This window comes from Protopterus annectens, chromosome 7.part0, assembly GCF_019279795.1.
Source record: "Protopterus annectens isolate FY-2018-M chromosome 7.part0, PAN1.0, whole genome shotgun sequence".
In the NCBI taxonomy this organism is placed as follows: domain Eukaryota; kingdom Metazoa; phylum Chordata; order Ceratodontiformes; family Protopteridae; genus Protopterus; species Protopterus annectens.
This window is the reverse complement of record NC_056739.1, coordinates 1,682,872,342-1,682,896,315: the sequence shown is the minus strand read 5'-3', so window position 1 is coordinate 1,682,896,315 and position 23,974 is coordinate 1,682,872,342. Positions and strand designations below refer to the sequence as shown.

The 23,974-nt window shown below is 43.3% G+C and overlaps 1 protein-coding gene across 1 annotated transcript in view; it reads right to left on the bottom strand.

Annotated features, from left to right (window-relative positions):
* ABHD2 (abhydrolase domain containing 2, acylglycerol lipase) overlaps positions 1 to 23,974 on the bottom strand; it is a 1,158,770-nt gene that overhangs the window by 904,345 nt on the left and 230,451 nt on the right. Inside the window, 1 exon segment of the mRNA XM_044078196.1 lies at positions 16,615 to 16,839. Coding sequence (XP_043934131.1) covers positions 16,615 to 16,825 — 211 coding nt within the window. The 5' untranslated portion in view covers positions 16,826 to 16,839.

The following is a 23,974-nucleotide window of genomic DNA, read 5'->3' as shown; positions in this document are numbered from 1 at the left end:
TCATCAGACAATAAACACTGCATGCACATTCTTTTTTAAAAAGAGTCACAACCAATGAAAACCTTGTAGGTCAATGAAACACACGCCTCTTCAGGAGTGTAGGTTTTAAAGGGATAACATCATTTAAACCTGGGGGTAGGTGTGCCATTAAGTCTATAATCCATTTAGTTTCATCCAAGGCAGTCTGCAGCCTGACATCCCCCCCCCCGATTATTCCGTACATCACATATGTACCTTACGTCTTGCACGTAGGACATACATCTGATGTATGACACCTGGAAGGTGTAAAGGCTTTGGTATGCTGTCTGGATGTAAGGCCATCTCTGGCAGCATACCCCAAAAGTAAAGAATACTGCAACAGTGATAAGGAAGGACATATATTCATTCCAGAATGAAGCCACTGATCCAAGCTGTTTTGACTTGCCCAAAAAACAACTGTATTCCCATGCTAAGAGGAAGCAGAAACTGCCATCCCAAGAAGACAAGACACTGGTGGGGTGAGAGGAGAAAGTGACATCTTTACCAATGATAAGAGCAATGAAAAAAACTGATGTACTGTTTTGAAATTTCTATTATACTGCTTTGAATTTTCTATTTTGAAGCACACAGCATCTCATGTTTTTGTTTTTGCCCCATCATCCTCATGATTACTGACCTCATATGATCCTCCTTCTTGGAAGCTTCAAGCATGTTTACGTGAGTACGTGTGTGTGTGGGGGGGGTGGAATTAGACTCTATAAAAGAAAAAAATGTGATTGCTTCCTTAATGACAACACCTCTCAGTTGTTTTTTCCTTCTGGTGAAAGGAGAATGAATAGGCTGATTGGTGTGTGCATTGTGGGGGGTGTTCTGGTAGGCATCAAGGTAAGACAAAAAAAAAGGTGAAGGAAGTCGATACGAGTGCTCATTCTGCAGCATTACATGAAAGAAAAGAGAAGAGATGAATAAATATTTCCTGTGGAAAAACGTAGTGTGAGATGGGGTGGCCTGCTTTCTAAAGAACCACACAAGGACCCATTAAATTTGTTTAGGTCAGGTGCAGAATACAAAACAAATCCGCTTCAAATGTTACAAACATCTGCAAGCAACACAACTTAAGCCATAAAAATGTTCAGTAAAGAAAGTAATGCACCTAAATATGGTGCATCTGTCACTATAAACTCAGAACTAGTTAACAGAAGTATATGATAATTGACAGACCACAATGTTTTACCAGAGATGGCCTCCAAATGTATCCCCTGGGCTTCAGGCTTCTGGCAAAGGCTCTTGCCTCCCCCATGGTGCCTTTTGTAGGCAAAGTCATGAGCACAAAATTAGCAACATGAAAAAAACTTCTAAATTAAATTTAAAGGTTATGCTGCTGCACACTAGGAGTCTTAGCATGAAACTGCACTCATTGCAAGCATTCTTCACCCTGGAGGATGCTGACATTTGTGTAGTCACTGAAACCTGATTCAAAGCTGCGAAGAGCACTCCAGCCTTACCAAGTTTCTCATCCTACCATACTTTCAGACCCCAAATGGAGGGCTACAAAGCCAAAGGAGTTGGAGTTTCAACATATATCAAATACATACACACCTCCAAACAGGTCAAACAGTATGACACACAGGAGACACTCCAAGTGCAGTTAACTGTTAACAAAACATCTATTAAAATCACAGCTAGCTATGGACCCCCCAACCATGATGCAGGACACTCACTCCACCTATCTGGACTTACTTGAATCCATCAAGATTCAACCCTCTACCCTGATCCTGGGTGACTAACTACCCAACCATAGAGTGGAAAACCTATTCTAGCCAAAATGTTAATGCCCAGAGATTCCTTGACTTAGTCAATGCCAATGCATTGGATCAGCAGGTTGACACCCCCACAAGAGGTGAAAATATCCTGGACCTGGTACTAAACAACATGGGTAGCCACTGTAGCACCCCTACAGTGTCATCTTCCTTGGTAAGATCAGCCTATAAAGCATTAACTTTTGAAGTCACAATCTCCTCTGCCCACCCCCCCTTTGTCAGGGTCAAACAAAAACAATTTTCCAAAGCTGACTACAATCTCCTGAGAGCAGGTATAAGCAGCTTCACAGCCGCTGTCCCTTCAGCTGGAACTAGCACTAATATCCAAGCCTACACCAAAAAACTACATGAGCACCTACACAGGTATATGGACTCAGCAATACCTGACAGGACCAAATCATCTTCCTCAAGGAACAGCAGATCTGTCTGGTGGACAGCAGCAATAAACTCTATAATAAAAGGAACAAAAAAAAAACTGCTCTCCAGGACTAAGAAGGAACAGGTGCCAAGTTGGAAGCAATCTCTCCTTTGTCTGAACAAGCAAATAAGGTCACTGGTGAAATCCTCTAAGGCTAACTTCGAGTCCAAATTGGCCACATCCACTAAGGACAATCACAAGGCCTTCTTCACATACATCTGCAGTCTCAAAGGCAACACCCAAATCTGCTCTGAAATGGTGGTCAAGAACACTATATACACAAATGCCATAGATATAGCCAACCTGCTGGAAGACTGTACACACCACCTATCCTGACCTACCAAAGCCTTTGACACTTTTCCCCACTCGAGTATAACAGATAAACTCTCCCAGCTAGGCAGCAACCCATATGTTATCAGATGGGTAGCTAACTTGCTCACTGACAGAACCCACTCAGTCAAAATAGGGGAAGCCACTTACAGTAGTACACCCGTAATCAGTGGTGTACCCCAAGGATCGGTCTTGGGGCCTCTACTGTTTGGGATATCATTTTCTTAGGTGCAAGCCAATACCAGTAGTCTGTGGCTGACCAAATCTGCAGATGACTGCTAGCTGGGCACCATCTTAAATTCCCTTAGTGATGTGAACATCCTCCAAGAGGGCCTTACCCAAACTAATGAATGGTGCCAGAAGCATGGCCTCAAACTAAATGCCAAGAAGTGCATCATTATCCCCTTTGGTGAAAATGGCATCCTCACTAATTATCACATTAATAACAATTTACTAAGCATGCAGTCTTGAGGGACTTGGGCACCCAGGTTGACAGCAACCTAACTTTTGACCATCACGTTGCCTCTGTTATACAAAAGGCTTTCTACATGGCCCACCTCATTACTAAAGGTATTTCATCCAGGAACAATGAGGTCATAACATCCCTGTACTCCTCCCTTATCAGACCAATTATCGAGTACAATTCCCCCTTCGGCATGTACCTTGCCAAGCACATGCAGCAGATGGGGAGACCGCAGAGGTTCTTGACCAGGAAAATAAAGGAAAACACTAGCGTAAAATAAAATGGTCCCTTTACCGACAACAGTTGTAAAAAGCAGTGGGTTAAACAAATGCACACTATACAAAAGTGTTCATATTACAGACTTCAGCAGCTTTACGAGTGCATCTACTATGCAACCTTAAGACAACAGCAACTAATATATAAATCACCTATGGGCAAGCAGGAAAGGACACGTCTGAAGGGCAGAAGAAAAAAAAAATTAGAATAGACTTAAGGGAAAAAAAAGCCAAAATACCACACAAGATTTTAACGAATAATGTTATCATCTGAGGTTGTGGTACCTCAATTACAAGTGGAAACCTACACTAAAAAATGTAAACTATGCTTTTAATTTTCAATACAAAAAAACAAACTTGTAGTCTTTTGATTTGTAATAAATGCTCAACTTCTACTCTTTCATCATACCTTATAATGTATGACTTAAGCAGTCTCAAAATTATTGCACACTATCAATACACTAGACAGTGCCATAATTTGCCAGAGTTTCAGACAAGGTTGACACTTTTTGAAAACCATTCACAACCTGAAGCATGATTCTGAAACCACTATGCTTAGCTGTGAGGAATAGTTGCTGCTAAGCTGTGGTAGATACTGGATCATGATGCATAAGAGAGAGGATACGCAGATTTATGCCCAATTATCTCTAGGGGTGTCTAAACAGTCTAAAAATACAATCCTCAAGTTTCAGCTACAAGGCAAGCAGTCCTCTTGCTCAGTACTCCACACCAAAAGATCCTGGAGCACTTGACCTGTGATGAGCACATAGTGATGTCCTTCTATATCACTGTTGCAGTATTCGTTAAAGAAGTCCTGCTCTGGGTCAGGCTGTCGCTCAGCCAATATAGAAAAGCTTGAAAGAGATCTTGTTAGTGCCGTACATCATATTTATGCTCCCCATACAGAATGAAGGATATAAAAGGAATGTACAGACACAACTATCCAGAATTTCTTTTGCTGCCAGTTCAAACACCGTTGTTGCCAGTTGGTTTGAACATTTTTGTTGCTGTACTGAATATTTAGCAACACCAGATAATTGCCCTGCTGGGGTTATTTTTGTTTTTATCTTTATTTTTAAAATTACTTTTAGTCTTGTATTTTTTTATCATTACCCAGAGTTCATGTCATCCAAGAGGGGAAAATGTCAGTATGGGAGGCAGATTCCCCATATGGATCATCACAAACACTGTCTTTTTTGTTTGGGCGCTTTCCACAACTACACTTCTTGTAGTATCTGTAAGGCATTTATGCCAAACACACTCAGAAGCCATTTGTCTTCCCTGGCCATTTATCTTGAGAACCAACAGCTTAGACAGTTAGCCTAGGGTACCCTGGTAGAATCCTTTAAACCCAAGATACTTCCCCTAGATAAGAAGTCGTGGCTGGAATCTTTAGCTGTCCAGCCTCCAGTGGATGCCCCTCTAAAAGCAGGATATAGTTCTGCAGGTCATTTGGTGTTTACGGTTGATTCCTCTGCTGTGACCCCCCCCCCCCCCCGAGGCTTGCATGAATCATTCTTTTTGCACATCCTCTGTGGCTTTGCAGGCATCTGCTCCAGATGCTGAGAGGGAACTGTGGTTGATTATCTCAGAGGGTCGAGGAATTCCACAGATATTGGTCAGTGAGGAAGTTTTGGGTTTTCTTCTCGAATGTCACAAAGGGTCAGAACCTCCGGTATTTGTTACAGCTGATGTCCCCTCTACAAAAAAAAAAAAAAAAAAAAAAAAAAACTGAAGCATGTTTCAGTCTGCCCTACAGAGTCTCAAAGGGAATGACAGGAGTTTACTCAGGGCTTGTTCACTGCCTTAATGGCCCTAAAGCCTCCTCAAGGGGCTACAGTACCGGTGCCTCCTTGTGCTTCTACCTTTTCCAAATGGGTGAGGGAATCAGATTCCTCAGATGAGGATTCCTTGTCTGGTGAAGGGTCTCTGACCTATTCTTCACAGACACCTTCACCTTTGGCTTATGGTTCTGATGATGAGCAGTCTTAATCCTGAGTCTCCTTTCGAGGAATTGTCCTCTGGGAGCACAATTGCTAGGATGATGGAATTTTTTAAGTGGGATTCTTCTCAATTTTTGGATATTCAGAGAAGATAGGAGTTGCTTCAGGTGGATACTCCTGAACCATCAGCAGTTCCTCCTGTGTTGGCTGCCTTGTTACATACTTTCATTGCTGTTTCCAAGTCTCCCGATTCTCAGCCTCCTGCTCCTAAGATACCGGACAGGTTCCATGAGGTTCCAGAGGACTGTCTACTTTTATTTAGCTGTTCTTCTGCTGATCCTGCTGTGGTGTCAGACTCTTCTGACAAACCTTCTAAGCTTTTGCCCTCTTCCAAAGTTGCCTTCTGGTAAGGATAGTAGGGCAATGGAGAGGATTGGCAAGAAAGTTTACACTACCTCTACTTTGGCCTTTAGGGCCATTAATTACCTGACCCAAATAACCACGTATGTTCTGGCCTTGATTGCTCAGGCTCATCAGTTTATCTCTGCCCTCCCTGATTCTGATGGCAAATCCTCTGCGTTATCTTTTCTTTTTTTTTTTTAGGTTCTGTTTCTCAAGTGGCTCGCCACTCAAGTGTAACTATGATGCTGCTGATGCCTCTTCTAGGGCTGCAGCTTTTGGGTCTGTCATGAGGCATTATTCATGGCTTTGCCTCCAGTCTCTACCCAAGGACATTAAGGCCAAGTTGTTGGATGCTCCTTTGGATAATACTCATCTTTTTGGGACTGCTGCAGGCAACCCTGGAAACACTCTAAGGGCAGGACGGGTGAGTGATGTGTTCCCTCTGCTAAGGCTTCTCAGGTTTCTGACACAGAAGCCTCCTTTATCTGACGAGCGTGCTTCTCGTTCACAATTCACACCCCCTGCCTTCAGGCCAAGTTCCTTTGTCCCTTTGGCTCTCCCTTTGTCTTCCAAATTGGTGTCTCATCACTTCAGACTCTTGGGTTCTTTCTATCACTCTCTCAATAAAGACATGCACTACCACTAAAAACCAAAAAGAATATAGTAAAGCCAAATCCAACAACAAGGCAGAGGACCACTGAGATTTTATTAAAATAAAAAAATAAAAATCTGACTATATTGCTCTCTTCTTTCTATCATTTGTTAGAGTTACCTCATGGTACTGAAATTTCTCCTTCCTTTTTCTGGGATTCCTCAACCTCCTCTAGAGCAAATTCCTCACTTCCCAGGGGTTTAAGGGCTCCTGTTGAACCAAGGGACCATTCAACCTGTCCCCCCCCTTCCCAAGTGGGAAGGGGTTTTTATTCCCAGCTGTTCCTCGTTTCTCGGAAGGTGGGCACTTGGAGACCTATTTTGGATCTCTCCCAGCTCAAAGTCTTTCACGAGATCCCTTCCTTTCAGTTGCTTACTCTTCAAACTCTGCTTCCTCCTTTATTACCCCAGCTTTTCTGGTGCCCTTGGATCTGAAAGATGCTTACCTTCATATTCCTATTCATCTTTTCTTAGGGAAGTTTTTACGTTTCTCTGTGTTTTCCTCCCATTTTCAGTTCACTGCTTAGACCTTTGGCCGCTCTACTACCCCAAGGGTATTAACAAAATGCCTAGTTCCTGTGATGGTTTTCTTCAGGCTCCAAGACAGATTTTTCCTTATCTAGACAACGTTTTGATTCAGGCACCTTCTCTTAATCAACTGTTGCAGGATCTGCAGTTCAGTCTCTCTCTTCTTCCAAGTCTGGGGTTTACTATCAACTTCCAAAAGTCAGTCCTAACTCCCTCTCAGGATCATGTGTATTTGGGGTTGCAGGATTTGGATGGTGCCAATGTTGGCCTCTCTTCCACCTCCAAATGTATTGTTGTTGATTGCCTTCTTTCAGTCTCTTCCCCTGACTGCCAGCCAAGGAGTTTTTTCAGGCCCTGAGATTCCTGGCCAATTCTATTCTGTTGCTTCCTCTTACCAGACTGGAAAAGCAGAAGCTTCAAATGGTACCTCAAATCAGTTTTGCTACAGCATAATCACTTTCTGAATTTCAATGTACCTTTCCTTCTCTGTCTCAAGAAGAAATTCAAGTGATGGTTTTGACAGTTGGCCTTCAACCCAAGCGGGCCCTTTCAGCCTCCAGTCCCTTCTCAGCAGCTGTTCACGGATGCCTTGGACATGGGGTGGGGCAATCTCTTGGTGACTTGAACGTTCAGAGTCTTTGGCCTACTCCTGATGTCAGACTATATAAACATTAACAGATGGGCGCTCTGATACTGGCCCTTCAGGCTTTTCACCCCATGTTCTCTCCCGGCCCCTTGAAGATGTACACAGATAACCAAGAAAAAGCGATATCCCTCTGACCAAACTCCACAAAACAAAAACTGAAAGCGGAGAACGAAGTAGGCTGAAAACAAGCCTTTCAAGTTTATTTAGACTCAAAAAGTAGTGCACAAGCACAAAATCAATAAAATGAACGCCTTCACAGTCTAAGCGTTTTCGTCCTAAATGGACTTCATCAGATAACACAGATAACATTACAGTGCTGTGGTATGTCAACAAGCAGTGGGGAATGAACTCTTACCTCCTCTGCAGGATGGCACTTCAGGCTTGGGATGTGGCTCTCAGTTATCAGTTAAACTCTTAAGGACGTAATGCATTCCTTCACAGCAGAATATTATTGCAGACTCCCTGAGCAGGTCCAAAACACAGGCTCATGAATGCATGCTTCACAAAGATGCGTTTCTGGACACTGTCCATTGGTGGGGTATTCCTGAGGTACATGTTTATGCCTCCCCTGTGAACAGACAGCTTCCCCTATTCTGTTCCAGAGTGACATGCCATCTGGCCTGGAAGACAAACACCCCTTCCTTCCTTTCTTTGGAAGGGGAGGTTTCTTTATGCTTTTCCTCCTCTTCCTCCACTTCCAAAAGTCCTGCAGAAGATTCAGCTGGACTCCCCAAAAATTTTGCTAGAGACACCCTTTTGGCTGAGACAGCACTGGTTCCCCCTCTTAATGCATCTGGCCAGGGGCAAGCACCACAAGTTACCTCACAGGTTGGATCTCCTCACAAAGGACATGGCATCTCATCCATCCCCACTTGTTCACAGCTCAAGTGACATTGTGGGTGAAAGGGTTTTGTTCCCTTTCAGGAACCTCTTTTCTGAGGACATGCTCAGGGTTTTACAGAGGCAAGGAAACCCTCACCAGTTACATGTCCAAATGGAAAAGATTCTCAGTCTGGTGCCATGCCTGTAACCAGAACTCTTTCAGTGGGGGGTCCCTTTGATCCTGTCTTATTTTTGTCAGTTGTTCCAGTCTGGCTTGGCCTATTCTTCAGTAAAGGCCCATTTGTCAGCCATTCCTGCTAGTCTGCCCTGGACTCCTCCTTTGCCTTATCATTTTGAGGTCAACCAATTTCTTAAAGGCGTCCTGCATATTAGGCCTCCAAGAAAACAGTCTTCCTCCTGGGACCTTAATTTTATTTTGGAAAAACTGACTCCGGCTCCTTTTGAGGCTGCAGATTCTGCTTCTTTGCAACATTGTACCTGGAAGACCATTTTGTTGCTGTCTCTTACTTCTGCTCGGAGGGTTTCTGAGCACTAGGCCCTTATAGTCAGTCCTCCTTTTTTGGATTTTCACAGGGACAGGGTGTTCCCTTCATACTAATCTCCTTCTTTTATGCCCAAGGTAATCAATGAGTTGCTCTTGAATCAGTTGGTGCAATTCCCTTCCTTTTTCCCTTCTCCTCAGTCTGCTACTGACAGGGTCCTGCATACTTTGGATTTGCACAGACAACTTTGGTACTATTTGGATAAAACTAGGTCTGCTTGTAAATCTGATCAGATTTATGTTTCCTTTCATCCCAGGTCTTTGGGCTTGACTGCTTCCAAGGAAACCATCTCCCCCTGGATATCTAAGGCCATTTCTTTTTGCTACTCTTTTGATGGCAAGTCTCTGTCTGCTTCTGTTAGAGCTCATTCTACTAGGGCTGTTGCCTCTTCTGGTGCCTTCTAGGCACTGGACACCAAATTCCATCCTTGAAGCTGTTACTTGGGCTTCAGTGCATACCTTTACTAAGCATTGTAAGCTGGATGTGGTTTCTAGGGCCAGAGCAGGTTTTGCTGAAACCATTTTATGTGGGTTTGTTGTGGGCTCTTTTCAGCCTATCACCTCCCATTTTGTTCCTTTTTTTACTCTCTGTTCTTTAAGGAATACTGCAACAGTGACACAGGAGAAAGTACAGTTGTGTACCTACCATAAATGTAGATGTCCGAGTGTATTCACTGTTGCAGTCATTACAATTGCTTTATCCTGCTGGCAGGCTACCCGCAGTCGGCCTGAATTCCAATGTCTAGGTTGGCGTCGGTTGCTGTCGCCTCCTCCCTGATGTCAGTGCACCAGGGGTATAAAAGATGCAGCCGACGCTATTTTCTTCATTTTTTCTTGCCCCAGATGTCAGGTGCCCCCAAAAGGGTAGGCTAAAAATATGTCAATAAAGCATACATGCACCAAAGTAAATTATTCTTTCCTCTACCAGCAAATACACCACATTGATTGTATAGAATAGAGAAGTACAGATAGGTTCCAGCAAAGATAAGGGGGATGGTGGGTGGGTAACCTGGACTACAACAGTGAATACACTCGAACATCTACATTTATGGTAGGTGCACAACTGTACTGTGTTCATCGTGTTTCACTGTTGCAGTCATTACAATTGGGTTGAATCCCAAAGCTGAGGTTGGGAGGCTGGAGCTAAATAGGATTAGGAGCAGCTATGAGGCCTTGCAGAACTGCAGTGGCAAAGCCTGCCCTGGATTTAGAGTAGAGTGGTAAGTGATAGTGCTTTACAGTGTGCACTGAGTTCCAGGTTGCAGCCTCTAAAATGTATTTGGTTGGTACTCCTCTAAGGAAGGCTGCTGAAGTGGCTGTTGCTCTGGTTGAATGTGGCCTAATGGCCTTAGGCACTCATTTGCCATGTTGTGAATAGCAGAAATGAATGCAGTGACCTATCCACTTTGAAATTTTCTGCTTTGAGATAGCCTTTCCTTATGATCCTGCAGCATATGCCACTAGTAATTGCACAGTCTTTCTGAAAGCTTTGTTTCTGTCCACGGAGAAGTGCAGCTGTCTGTGTATGTCCAAAGAATGCAGAAATCTCTCACCCGTATTCTGTGGGTTAGGATAAAAGGTAGGCAAGTGAGTAGTTTGATTAAGGGCCACACTGGACACTACCTTAGGCATAAATGTCGGGTTTGTCCTCAGAGAAACCCTATCTGGATGGAAAATTATAAAAAGGTTCCAACCAAAGCCATGAGTGCCTGTAGCTCTGAGACTCATCTTGCAGAGGTTATTGCTAGAAGCAGAGCTGTCTTCCAAGATGAGAATTTTATATCAGCTTTATTGGCTGGCTCAAAAGGAGGAAGGGTGAGTTTTTCCAAGACATAATTGAGGTCCCATGCAGGTATTGGTGATCTCCTTGGAGACCTTAAGTTTTTGGCTCCTCTGAGGTACTGCCTTAGTAAGGGATGAGAAAAAATAGGTGACTATGTATTGTAATGAGCTGAAATGGTAGAGGCATGAATCTTAATTGATGAAAAGGATAGGCCTTTGTTCAGCATCTCAGTTAAGTATTGCAAAATCTGAGGAATATTTGGTACAACCGTGTCAATCCCTTGTGCCTGGTTCCAGGCACAGAATCTCTTCCATTTTTCAGCATAAGAATTTCTGGTACTAGGCCTCCTGGCTTCCAAAATAACACCCATCACCGCTTTAGAAAGAGGGGTGTTTTGAATGACTACATTATCCGCCATGCTGCCACATTTAAGGTCTTGAGTTGGCTGTGCAGGATCTGATTGTTTTGTTGGGACAGTAAGTGAGGAATTTGAGGTAATGTCCAGGCTGGGTATTGAGACAGGTTCCTTAGGATTGGGTACCAGTGCTGGCGGTGCCAGTCTGGGGCAATCAGTATAATTTTTGGCTTCTCTTGTCCGACTTTTAGGAGTACCTTGGGGAGGAGGGGCAGTGGAGGAAAGGCATATACTGTTAAGTTTTTCCATCTGAAAGATAGAGCATCCACTTTCCATGCTTGCCACTTTCCATGCTTGCTTGTGATAAGTCCGAATTTCTGTAGTTGGCAGTTGTGAGGGGAGGCAAACAGATCTATGTCCGGTCATCCCCATTTCCCTATTATCATGCTGAAGACTTGCGGATCCATTTTCAACTCATGGGGATCCAAGAGGTTTCTGCTTAGTTCGTCTGCCAGAGTATTTTATCTTTCCTGGCAGGAATTGTGTCTGCAGATGTACTTGGTAAGGCAATGCTGTGTCCCACAAAGTCATGGCCAGTCTGCAAAGGGGGTAGGAATGAGTGCCTCCATGCTTGTTTATGTACCACATGACTGTGGTATTGTCCGTCTTTATCAGTAGTTGTCCTGGATGAAGTAGATCCTTGAAGGCTGTCAGGGCATTCTGAACAGCTAGCATCTCTTTTTGATTGATATGCAGCTGCATTTGGCTTGCGGACCATGTGCCCTGAATACATCTTCCTGCCATGTGGGCCCCCCAGGCATAATCTGATGCATCTGTTGTTAATGTCTGCCTGGCTGGGGGGTAAAGTGAATGGCTGTCCCTTGTTGTGGTGGCAGGCCTTTGCCCACCATCGAAACTCCTGTTGCAGGCAGGGAATGAGGGTAATTACTGTTGCCTTTGTCTGGTGTGAGATAAGCTACCTGGGCAGTTGTACTTAAGCTTGCACCCAGGAATATTATCTCTTGAGAGGGTATAAGTTTTGAATTATTTTTGTTTTCCATGTACCCTAGGCATGCTAGTAATCTTTTTACAAATGCCAGATGCTGTAGTAGAATGTCCTTGTTCTCTGCTTGAATGAGGCAGTCACCCAAATAAGGATACATTTGTATTCCTCTTTGTCTGCAAAATGCAATTACTGGAGCCAGGCATTTTGTGAACACCCTGGGTGCAGTAGATAAGCCAAAGGGTGCAGAGAATTGGTAGTGCATTGAGCCAGTCATGAATCTGAGGCATCTTCTGCATGATTGTCTGATTGGGATGTGCAGGTATGTCTCTTTTAGGTTTAAAGTCACAAGCCAAGTCTTCTTGCCCAGCATGGGCAGAAGCTGCTGCAGTCTCAACATTTTGAATTTTGGAATATCCAGATATGTGTTTAGAATAGATAGGTCCAGTATTGGTCTCCAGGCTTTGTCCTTTCTGGGCACCAAGAACAGTCTTGAGTAAAATCCTTGTCCCTGCTCTTGCTCTGGTACTTGCTGAATGGCCCTCATGTTCATGAGGGATGAAATTTGCTTTTGTGCCTCAGCCCATTGATTTTTTGGCAGGTCTGGCAAACCGTGAGCCCTTGGGCAGGGTATGAAAGCGAAACTTGTAACCTTGTGACACTATGTTCAAGACCCATTTGTCCTGGGTTATCATGTGCCAATTTTTGATGAAAAAGTGCTAGTTTTCCCCTCTAAAGGTGCTGCCAGAAGATAAGTTTTTGGCGCAGGCAGGGGGAAGTCATTGGGACTGTTTCCTGTAAGGCTGTGATTTGTCTTCTCCGCTTTTGGAGGTAGAAGCGCCCCATTGTTTAGACCTGTATGTGCCTTGGGGCTGGGACCTGCTTCTAGGGCGTCTGTATCTGCCCCTTTGTGGCCTCTCTGACACTGGAAAAGAAAAGGCCAATTCTTTGTAGGCCGGTGTCTGCTAAATCTTGGAGGCTGTACCTGTAAGAAATCCTTGACTATTTGCATAGATTTTGCTTTGTCCTCCATTTTCTTCAACGCCTCCCCTGCTTTAACACCAAACAAGGTATCATGCTGTAATGGAGCATCTAATAATTTTGCTTTAACATGATCAGGCAGATTCTGTTCCTTTAACCAAGCATGCCTCCTGATGACAGAACCCGTAACAGCGGCCCTGCAGGAGGCCTCCAGAGAATTAAAACCACATTGCAAAGTATGCTTTCCAACTTGTCCAGCTGCATGCAACAAATCCTGCATTTCTTTGTTTTCTGCACAATCAGAATTTATCAACATTTTCTGTTTAAGCAGTGACATAATATATTGCTGATATTTAAGCAGATGAAACTGACAATTTAAAGCCCTTATAGCCAAGGTAGCAGAAGTGTAAATCTTTTTTCCCCATCTGTCCAGTGCCCTAGAATCCCCGTCAGAGGGGGTAGGGTTTTTTGCAGTGGAAGCCTTGACCCCTCTGGGACCCTGAGAGATAGTTTCTGGGTCAGCAGCAGGGTTTTTAAAAAGAAATTTATGTGAATCAGGAACCCTGTAGTATCTGTCTGGCTTAACAGGAGCTGGAGGCAAGGAGTCAGGAGTCAGAGTGGACTCTGAAAAGACATCATCTACAATGTCTAACAGGAGGAATAGCAAGGGGCCTGTGCTGAGGCAGTAAAAGGAAATCTCTGAGCCTTTTCTTAGATTCTGAATAATCTTGGCTCTCCCAGTGAAAATGCTTCCTCATGGTATGCAGAGTTTCCCCAAAAGAATAATCCTCAGGAGGAGAGGCTGAAGGGATAGATTCTTCAGCATCAGAATCCTCATAGGGAGGAAGAGAGGTTTCCTGGTCAGAAGAGGTATCAGATGAAATGGAAACCTGATCTGAAGATTCATATTCTGTCTCTTGCCTAGGCCTCTTATCAGGAGGGGGATGGGAACCCCTGATCAAAGTAATTAGGTCTTCGGCCATTTTGAGCATCTGATTTTTAGGCATGGTGGCCTATCCATGGGGCTGTTGTACTTGTTTCTTTGTCTTTAAAGGTGCTTTAGTCTTTGCCTTTGAAGCTGAAGTCATTTTTACATATAATTGTGTTGGCCTGAAAACACCCTCAGAAGCCGATGCCTGCTCAGTGACTCCAGACCCATCTGACGGAATATTTTCCGAGGTTCCAATACCTTGAGTTTCCAGCGGCCTAGTCGGCTCCACGTGGGAGTCTGTAGCGGTCTGCAGCTCTAAAGTAGCGGGCGTCAGGGGCTGCAAAAGCACCTCACTGAGAACCGGCGAACTGGCGACTGGCTTAGAAGAAGCCTCGTCATCAGTTTTGGACCTCGGATGCTTGTCCTTTTCTTTTTCCTTGCGTTTCTTGTGAATTGCGGTAGTCGGATGGCTACCAGACGACATTGTGTAATTAAATCTTCTGCCAAAACAGTGAAATGCAAAATCGTACCGACGCTTAATAGTGGGAGTTAAATGGGGTTGGGAGGGTGGCCTAATGGTTAAGGTGTTTGCCTTACAAACACAAGGTGCAGGGTTTGAATCTCACAGGGGATAATTGGCTAGACTTAAAATGTCTCACAAGGGCAATTAGCCTAGTACAAATCTATGAATCTAGCACAGAACCTACAATTAGCAACGTCGTGGTCAGGGCCTAGGCAAGGAATATAGTAGGAATGAAAGTCCTTATGAGGTATTTGCTTCCCACAAGAAATACAATTATTAACTTTTTCTGACATCAGTCTGGAGCAAGAAAAAAGTTTCCCCAACAGGATATTTAGCTTTAAATGAAAACTTTGGATCTGAAATTCGAACACTAAAATCTCAGGAGTCGGCCGACCGGCACTTGCGAACTGCTTTTGCTTCGGGCACCACACGGCAAGAATGACTGAAGAAAATGGTGTCGGCTGCATCTTTTATACCCCTGGCACACTGACGTTAGGGAGGAGGTGACAGCAACTGATGCCGGACCTAGACTTTGGAATTCAGGCAGACTGTGGGTAGCCTGCCAGCAGGATAACCCAATTGTAATGACTGCAACAGTGAAACATGATGAACATCATTATGCAGTTGTGTGAACTCTTGCCATAACAGTAGAGGTCCTCCTTTTCACTGTTGCAGTAGTCACTCCTTCCCCTCCAACCCCTCATTTTTTTTCTGCATATTTTTCATACTGGATGTGCGTGGACTCCTTTGTCCTATGATGATTGTTCTCTTCTTGGGCAATTCAGTTCTGGGTAGTTCCATCCATAAGTCCCTTTTGTGCCCTACATTCTGTGCGGAGAGCATAAAAATGTGATATATGGTGCAAGCAAGATCTTTTTCAAGTTTTTGTATACTGGACGAGCAATGTGCTGCCTGGGGCATGACGACTCTTCTTTAAGGAATAATGCAACAGTGAGGAGAAGAACATCTACTGTTATAAGATTTTACACAACTGTGCTTTCTGCACACAGGCTTACTGTGTTGCCCTCTTTCAAGGCTGTTCAGCTTGTCTGAGCAAAAGAGGTCAATGATAGAGGTAGTCAAGCTGCTCATCCACTTTCCAGAATCTGACCTCTGATACTAACCAGTAACTATTCAACCCTGCAAGGTGAGACAAGAAGAAATAAGGAAAAATACTGATACAAATTTAAGACAACAATTACAAAAAAAAAAAACTCAAACATAACTAAAGCCACACCACCTCTGATCAAATTATAACCTGAACTCAAAGATGGCAATACTTATTTATAACAACGCCTATCCTTTTATACATTTCTAACACTGCACGAAAACTGATGGTGGCTTGTGTGTGATGGTAAAATGTTTATATGCAATGCATTTAAGGTGTTTTTGGGTCAACTTCATAAAGATCTAAAGCAGTATTTGCTCAATAACCAGTTTATATCAGGCAATAAAATGCTTATGTATTTTACAGTGGAGGAAGTCAGCAGAGCAGTGTGTTGCAAAAGTGGCTTTTCATGAGAAGTATCTAAGAAAAAAAATGTTGTAATGGCCTTTAGCCTTATTTCCAGCAACCTCTCTAACACCTAAACCTCTCAAGCACCTACTCTACACCATCTTTGACTCAATAAAACATAGGGAATTGATTTGTACTTCTCTTAATTCAACACAAATAAACAAAATATACACATATAAAGACAGAAGATAATTTCAGAGCTTATTATACTGAAAGGCACATGCAACAAAGCTTATTTACAGCTCCTGACAGACAAACAAGTATTGGTTCATCCAAGGTTCATTCAAGTACACTAACTATTAAAGGTCATACTTAAATGCTCTAACCATTAGGACAATGCCACAAAACATAGTCTCACATCTAGCTACCAAAATAAAAAATGCAAATTAAAAAAAGTTATAATATTTAAGGGCGCTGTAACTTCTTCATCTTTTAGAACTAGCACAGTTGGGGGGTAAAATTAGTACCAGCTCCCATTAAGAGAGTCTACAGTTACACAACTAGAATGCGGATTCTAAACTTAAAAGAATTTACAAAAGGGTAGGTATTACAAATTAATACCCACTTCTAAACAGAAGAAAAAGTACATTATTTTTATTATAAAAAGCAGAGTATAAACAATTTACTACACTGAAGAGAGTTCCAAGAGCTTTTAGTTCAACATTTAAAAAATACTTGTGCATTATAAAACTGAGCTCACTCTTTGGTCAACAGCGGGCATGATTTTAGGAGGAAGCGTGACAGTGCATTGTCCCTGAAAGTAAGCACTGGGGTAGCAGTTGGACTGTTGAGGTCTAGACATCGGACGATGACATAAAGAGCTGCTGCAACAGCTGCCAGTTTCACTCCATCAAACACAGCTGGCAGTTCTGGTGTGATATAGTCCACTTCCATTGTTAATTTCCTCTCTGGAAAAAAAGAACACAATTAAGACTTCATAGTAGGAATAGTACTTAACTGACCTGCTAATCAAGATTAAAACTTGAGTGTTTTAAATTTACACAAAAAAGACAATTGGTTTAAACTGGTTATAATGAAACACTTAAATACATAAATAACGTGAAAACATTAGCTTAGCTATAAAGCAGTTCTAATGTTACATGAATATATATATATATATATATATATATATATATATATATATATATATATATATATATTTATATGTGTGTGTGTGTGTGTGTGTGTGTGTGCGTGTGTTCTATTAAGCAATGTCAAAGCTGCAGTCTTGTTGGAAACTTCAGCTGTCAAAACCTTCAGAAATGTTTTTAAAACCATGAAAGAAGATAGTGAATTACATTCACTACTCTATTCTAGACGGGCTTAAAACAGAAGCGGAGAAGGTAGTACAAGTTCACAGCATATTTCCTACAACAGAAGGAACATCTTTACATTCTGCTAAAAGTACAGAAACATGTCACCACCATGAAAAAAAGACGTTTTATACTTACCATAACATTCCATCTGTGTTGTCTGTTTTCATTCTTCCGTCAGTTTTCATTCTTCCTCAACGGATGGATTTGGATCTGATCCTCGGATCAGACTCGGATGTTACTAAAGCACATGGTTCTCCCTTACCCACAATGCACCAACCCCAAGTTACCTCAGATGTTGTCTGCTGACTTTTACCACAAAAAAAAATGTTTAACATGCATAAATATAGGGGATATAAAACTGCATATGCTCAATAGAGAAAGAAACTATATCTGGAGCTCAATATCAAGGACAATGATGGCCCTGTATCAGCTCATTCTTCCAGAAGCTTGTGAATGGAAAGAATGGGGGTTGGTGAGCAGGGAGTTAAAGAATGAAAATGGACAACACAGATGGATCATTATGGAAAGTACTTAACTTCTTTACCTGATGTCAATTTTGCATTCTATCCTAACTGATGGGACAGACTCCCCAGCTACCTATAATCCCAGGTGGACTCTAAGGAAGGATATTCCTGAGCACAGTTGAACCAAATGATGCTCTACCCCTGGAGACTAGATCCAACTTATGAGGAGTAAAAAAAAGCATGGGGAGTAGTCCAAGTTGCTGCTGCACATATTTTGTGGATACACTGGAAAGAAAAAAACTGAAGAAGCTGTCACGGACCTAGTTGAATGAGCTTGTACCTTTTGTGGTAAAGTAATACCTGATTTGCTACAGACAAATGAAATGCAATCAATTTGCCATCTGGCTAACGTTACCTTTGTGACTGGTTTGCCCAATTTCAATTCTGCAAAGGAACAAACAATTAGTTTGTTTCCCTGATGTCTTTTGTTCTATGCAGGTAAAAGCAGAATTGTCTGTGAACAGCCAATAAATGTAAAGTACAGTTGTGTACACTTACCATAAATGTAGATGTTTTTCACTGTTGCAATCATCACTTGCAGGTTATCCCTGCTGGGTAGCCCTCGGACAGCCCAAATACCAGAGTCAAGCTTTTCCCCTGTGCCGGCTACTGTTGCCTCTGGACTGACGTCAGGTCATCAGTGGTATAAAGGAGAGCATCTGGCACCACTACATCAGTTTTTCTTGCCCTAACCTGTACGAGCCCCTTGAAGGAAATGTTTTAAAGAGCCCCTGGTGGCCCACGGCCACAAGAATGACCGTTAATCTCCAAGAAGGATAAGATTAAGGAGGTAGGTGGGAGGGAAAATAGAACTGCAACAGTGAATACACTTGAACATCTACATTTATGTTAAGTGTACACAACTATACTATGTTCTTCATGTTTCACTGTTGCAGTCATCACTTGTGGGAGGATTCCCAAAGCTGAGGAAGGGAAGGCTGGAAGTATGAAATTCCTAGGATTGAGCTAGCATGCCTTGCATTACTGTAGAGGCAAAGCCTGCCCTAGCCCTGGAGAACAGGGGCAGGTGGTAGTGTCTGGTGAAGGTGTGGACCGAGGGCCAAGTGGCAGCTTCTAGGATGTCCCTGTTGGGTACTCCTCTAAGGAAGGCAGTGGAAGTAGATGCTGCCCTAGTGGAATGGGTTCTGATAGATTTAGGAGGAGCTTTCCCATGAAAGTGTAGTAGAATTGTATGCAGCGAGATATCCATTTTGAAATGGTCTGCTTGGAGATAGGTCAACTGTTGGTTGACTTCACCCCAGGGAAAGAGTGGAAGCCTGTCTTCCTAATGGACTTTGTTCTGTCCAAGTAGTATCTTGACTCTCTGTGCACATCCAGTGTGTGCAGAATTCTCTCCCCTTTATTCTGAAGGTGTGAAAAAAAGGCGGGGAGATGTACAGCCTGGTTTAGGGACACATCTAATACTACTACTGGCATGAATGAGGGATTAGTCCTGAGAGACATCCTGTCTGCATGGAAGATAATGAAGGGTTCAGTGGCCATGAGTGCTTGAAGTTCTGACACTCTCCTAGCTGAAGTAATAGCCAAGAGGAAGGCAGTCTTCCAGGAAAGGTGTTTTAGGTCTGCTGATGCAGCTGGTTCGAAGGGAGGCAAATTCAGTTTTTCTAAGACATAGTTCAGGTCCCAGGCTGGAGTGGGTGCCCTTCTAGGGGGCCTAATGTTAGATACACCTCTGAGAAATTGCTTAATCAAAGGGTGAGAGAAAAAGTACAGTTTTGTACCTACCATAAATGTAGATGTTCGAAGATCCACATTGCTGCAGTCCTTACACTTGGGTAGTCCGCTGTCCTCGGTCGGCCCGAATATCAAAGTATAAGGCTGACGTCGGTCAAGGCGCATTTGACTGACATCAGGACGTCAGGGTACAAATGCGCATGACCGACGTCATATCCTCAGTCTTTTCTTGCCCCAGATGTCAGAAGACCCTAAAAATAAAGGTCAAAACCAAAAGACAGCAAACACCCAACCAACCACCCTTGCACTAACTATATGTACAAAAAATACAATATACACAATATGTACAACCCAACCCACACAACCACCTCTAACTACAGAGGGGAAGGAGGGAGGGTAAATTGGACTGCAGCAATGTGGATCTTCGAACATCTACATTTATGGTAGGTACAAAACTGTACTATGTTCTTCATCTCACATTGCTGCAGTCCTTACACTTGGGTAGAATCCCAAAGCAGAGGTAAGGGAGGATGGCTAACTACAAGGAAGCAGGAGCTGCCAACATGCCCTGCAAAACAGCAGTGGCAAAACCAGCCCTGGATTTAGAGTAAAGTGGCAGGTGATAATGCCTAGAGAAAGTATGCACTGAACTCCAAGTAGCTGCCTCCAAAATATCCTTGGTTGCCACTCCCTCAAAAAGCTGTTGAAGTGGCAGTAGCCCTAGTGGAATGAGGCCTAATCCCAGCTGGAACCTCCTTGCCATGATGGGAATAACAGAAAGCAATGCAAAACCCAATCCACTTAGAAATAGTTTGTTTAGACACAGGCTTGCCCTGAGAACTCAAAGCAAAAGAAACAAACAACTGCTGAGACTGCCTGAACCCTTTAGTTCTGTCCAAATAATAACGCAACTGCCTGTGTACATCTAAAGTGTGCAAAATCTTTTCCCGTTTATTTTGGGGATTTGCATAAAAAGTAGGCAAATGAATAGTTTGGTTTAAAGCCACACTAGAAACCACCTTAGGCATAAAGGAAGGATTAGTACGTAATGATACCCTATCCTTATGGAAAATCAAGAAAGGCTCAACTGCCATAAGGGCCTGCAATTCAGAAACCCTTCTTGCAGAGGTAATTGCCAACAAAAAAGCAGTCTTCCATGATAAATATTTCAACTCAGAAGTAGCTGCAGGCTCAAAAGGTTGTAGAGTGAGTTTCTCCAACACAAAATTGAGATCCCAAGCAGGAGTAGGAGCTCTTCGTGGGGGTCTTATATTCTTTGCCCCTCTAAGAAATTGCTTGAATAAAGGATGAGAAAACAATGGTGGGACACAATCATAGTGAGCCGAAATTGCTGCAGCATGAACCTTAATAGAAGAGAAAGACAAACCCTTGTCCAGTAACTCAGTGAGATATTGAAGAGCCACACTCAAATCAGGCTCAGAAACATCAAAATCTTTTGCTGCACTCCAAAATAAAAATCTCTTCCATTTATCTGCATACACTTTCCTTGTACTAGGCCTTCTAGCTTCCAAAATCACATTCAAAACTTGTTGTGGAAGTTGAGACCCTCTATGGTTCAAAACAGAATATGCCAGGCTGTCAGGTGCAGAGAGTGAAGTTTGACATTCAGCAAATGGCTGTCCTCCTGTGACAACAGGTGTGGAATTGAAGGCAAAGGCCATGGAGGCTTCCGTACCAGACTTCTCAGTAATGGGTACCAGTGCTGTCGAGGCCAATCTGGAGCTATTAAAATCATCCTTGGCTTGTCCTGTCTGACCTTTAGAAGTACCTTTGGGAGGAGAGGCAGAGGAGGAAAGGCATACACATGAAGATTGCTCCAATTGAAAGAAAGAGCATCCACTTTCCAAGCTGTGGGATGAAACCTTTTGTGCAAAACTTTGGCAGCTGATGGTTTAGTGGAGAAGCGAACAGATCTATGTCTGGAGTTCCCCATGACACTGTCAATTTCTGAAATACTTGAGGATCCAATTTCCACTCGTGGGGATCCATAATTCATCTGCTCAACACATCTGCTAAGGAGTTCTGTGCTCCTGGCAGAAACCTTGCCTGAAGATTGAGCTGTAAACTGAGAGCAGTCTCCCACAAAATCATTGCTTGCCTGCATAGAGGATAAGAATGCGTTCCCCCTTGCTTGTTGATGTACCACATGACAGTTGTGTTGTCTGTTAGAATCAACACCTGCCCTGGAAGAAGTAATTCCTTGAAAGCTATTAATGCAAACTGGACTGCTAACATCTCCTTCATGTTGATATGTAGATGTTGTAGTTTGGCAGGCCACTTGTTTTGTATCCACTTTCCATGTAGATGAGCTCCCCAAGCTTTGTCTGAGGCATCTGTCGTTAAAATCTGACTCGCCTCTGGCCGGGTCACAGAGAGTCCCTTGTTTAGGTGACATTCCTGAGCCCACCATAAAATTCCTTTTGAATGCAAGGTATTATTTGAATGACAGTGTCCAGATCCTGGCAGTGCTGTGTCCATACATTTTTGAGATACCATTGTAGCTTCCTCATATGCAGTTTGGCATTGGGAAGCACCAGAATACAAGATGCCATGAACCCTAATGCTTGAAGGACTGTCCTTGCAGTCAGCACGGACTGATGAGATAGTTGACGGAAGTAAAGGGATAGACTCTTTTGTTTGTCCGGGGTTAGAAAGGCCATCTGGGATGCTGTATTCAGTCTCACACCCAGAAAGCACATGTCCTGAGAGGGTACTAGACTGGACTTTATTTCGCTCACAGAATACCCCAGGCATCTTAGCACTGCTATCACATATTCCAAATGATGAAGAAGCTCTTGCCTTCCTCGGGCCAAAATCAGGCAGTCGTCCAAATAAGGATAGATCTGTATTCCTTTTAACCTGAAGAAAGCTATCACTGGAGCCAGAACTTTCGTGAATACTCTGGGCAGTAGATAAGCCAAAGGGCAATGCAGAGAACTGATAGTGAGAAGTCCCAGCTCGAAAACGCAGATACTTCCTGCAACTTAGTCTGATAGGAACATGAAGGTAAGCCTCCTTGAGATCCAAAGTTACCATCCAATGATCTTTGCCCAGCAGAGGTAAAAGCTGCTGTAACGTCAACATTTTGAACTTGGGAATGTCCAGATAAGTGTTGAGGGTAGATAAATCCAAAATTGGTCTCCACGTGTTCCCCTTCTTTGGTACTAGGAACAGGCGAGAGTAAAATCCTAGGCCCACTTCTGGCATAGGGACCGGCTGTATGGCCCCTATTTGGAGTAACAGAGAAACTTGCTTGTGAGCCTCTATTCTTTGTTGAGGAGGAATGTCTGGCATGCCTTTGAAAGGAGGCAAGGTATGGAAATAAAACCTGTAACCGTGGTGTATGATATCCAATACCCATCTGTCTTGGGTAATTAAACTCCAATTTTCTTTGAAAAGTGCCAACCTTCCTCCCAAAGGTGCTGCCAGACGAGAAGGCTCTGGCAGCTGAAAAGGTAGGTCATTGGGTCTGTTTACGAAAGGACTGACCCCTGCCCTCACCCAAAGACTGTGCAGGAGAACTCCCTGTTCTAGGCCTGAAAGAGCCCTGAGCTCTGCCCCTACCACGTCTAGATCTACCCCTAGACTGGGAATCATAAGAAGGATACGTCCACCCCTTAGTAGGCCAATTTCTACTAAACTTTGGAGGCTGGACCTGCAAAAAATCTTTAACAGTCTGCATAGACTTGGCCTTGTCTTCCATTTTCTTTAAAACTGCCTCAACAGGAGGACCAAACAACACATCAGATTGTAAAGGAGCATCTAAAATCCTTGTTTTAACATGTTCAGACAAATTTTGATCCCTTAGCCAGGCGTGCCTGCGAAGAACTGACCCAGTGGCAGCCACCCTAGACGAGGCCTGTACAGCATCAAAACCACATTGCAAAGAATGCTTACCCACCTGTTCAGAAACATGCACTAAATCCTGCAACTCTTTACAATCAATACCTACTGCCAGAGCATCAACCTTAGACTTTAATTGTGAAAGGAGATAGTTCTGGTATTTCAACATGTGAAACTGGCAATTCAAAGCCCTCATAGCAAGAGTGGAAGAAGTATAAACTTTCTTTCCCCATCTATCCAAGGCCCTAGCCTCTTTGTCTGCAGGAACCGGATTCTTAACAACCGAAGCCTTAACACCTTTAGGCCCCTGACTAACAGTTTCTGGGTCAGCCCTAGGACTCTTAAAAGATACTTATGAGCTTCAGGCACCCTGTAATACCTATCCGGCTTAACAGAAGCAGGAGGCAAAGAATCAGGATTAAGAGAAGCCTCTGCAAAAACATCTTCTACTACATCCAAAACAGGAGGTATAGCCAAAGGCCTATGCTGGGGTAAAAACAAAATTCCCTAAGCCTTTTCCTGGAATCAGAGAAGTCCTGACCTTCCCACTTAAAATGCTCCCTCATGGAATGAAGAGTTTCTAAAAAAGAAAAATCCTCAGGAGGAGAAGCAGAAGGAGTAGAATCATCCAGATCAGAATCAGA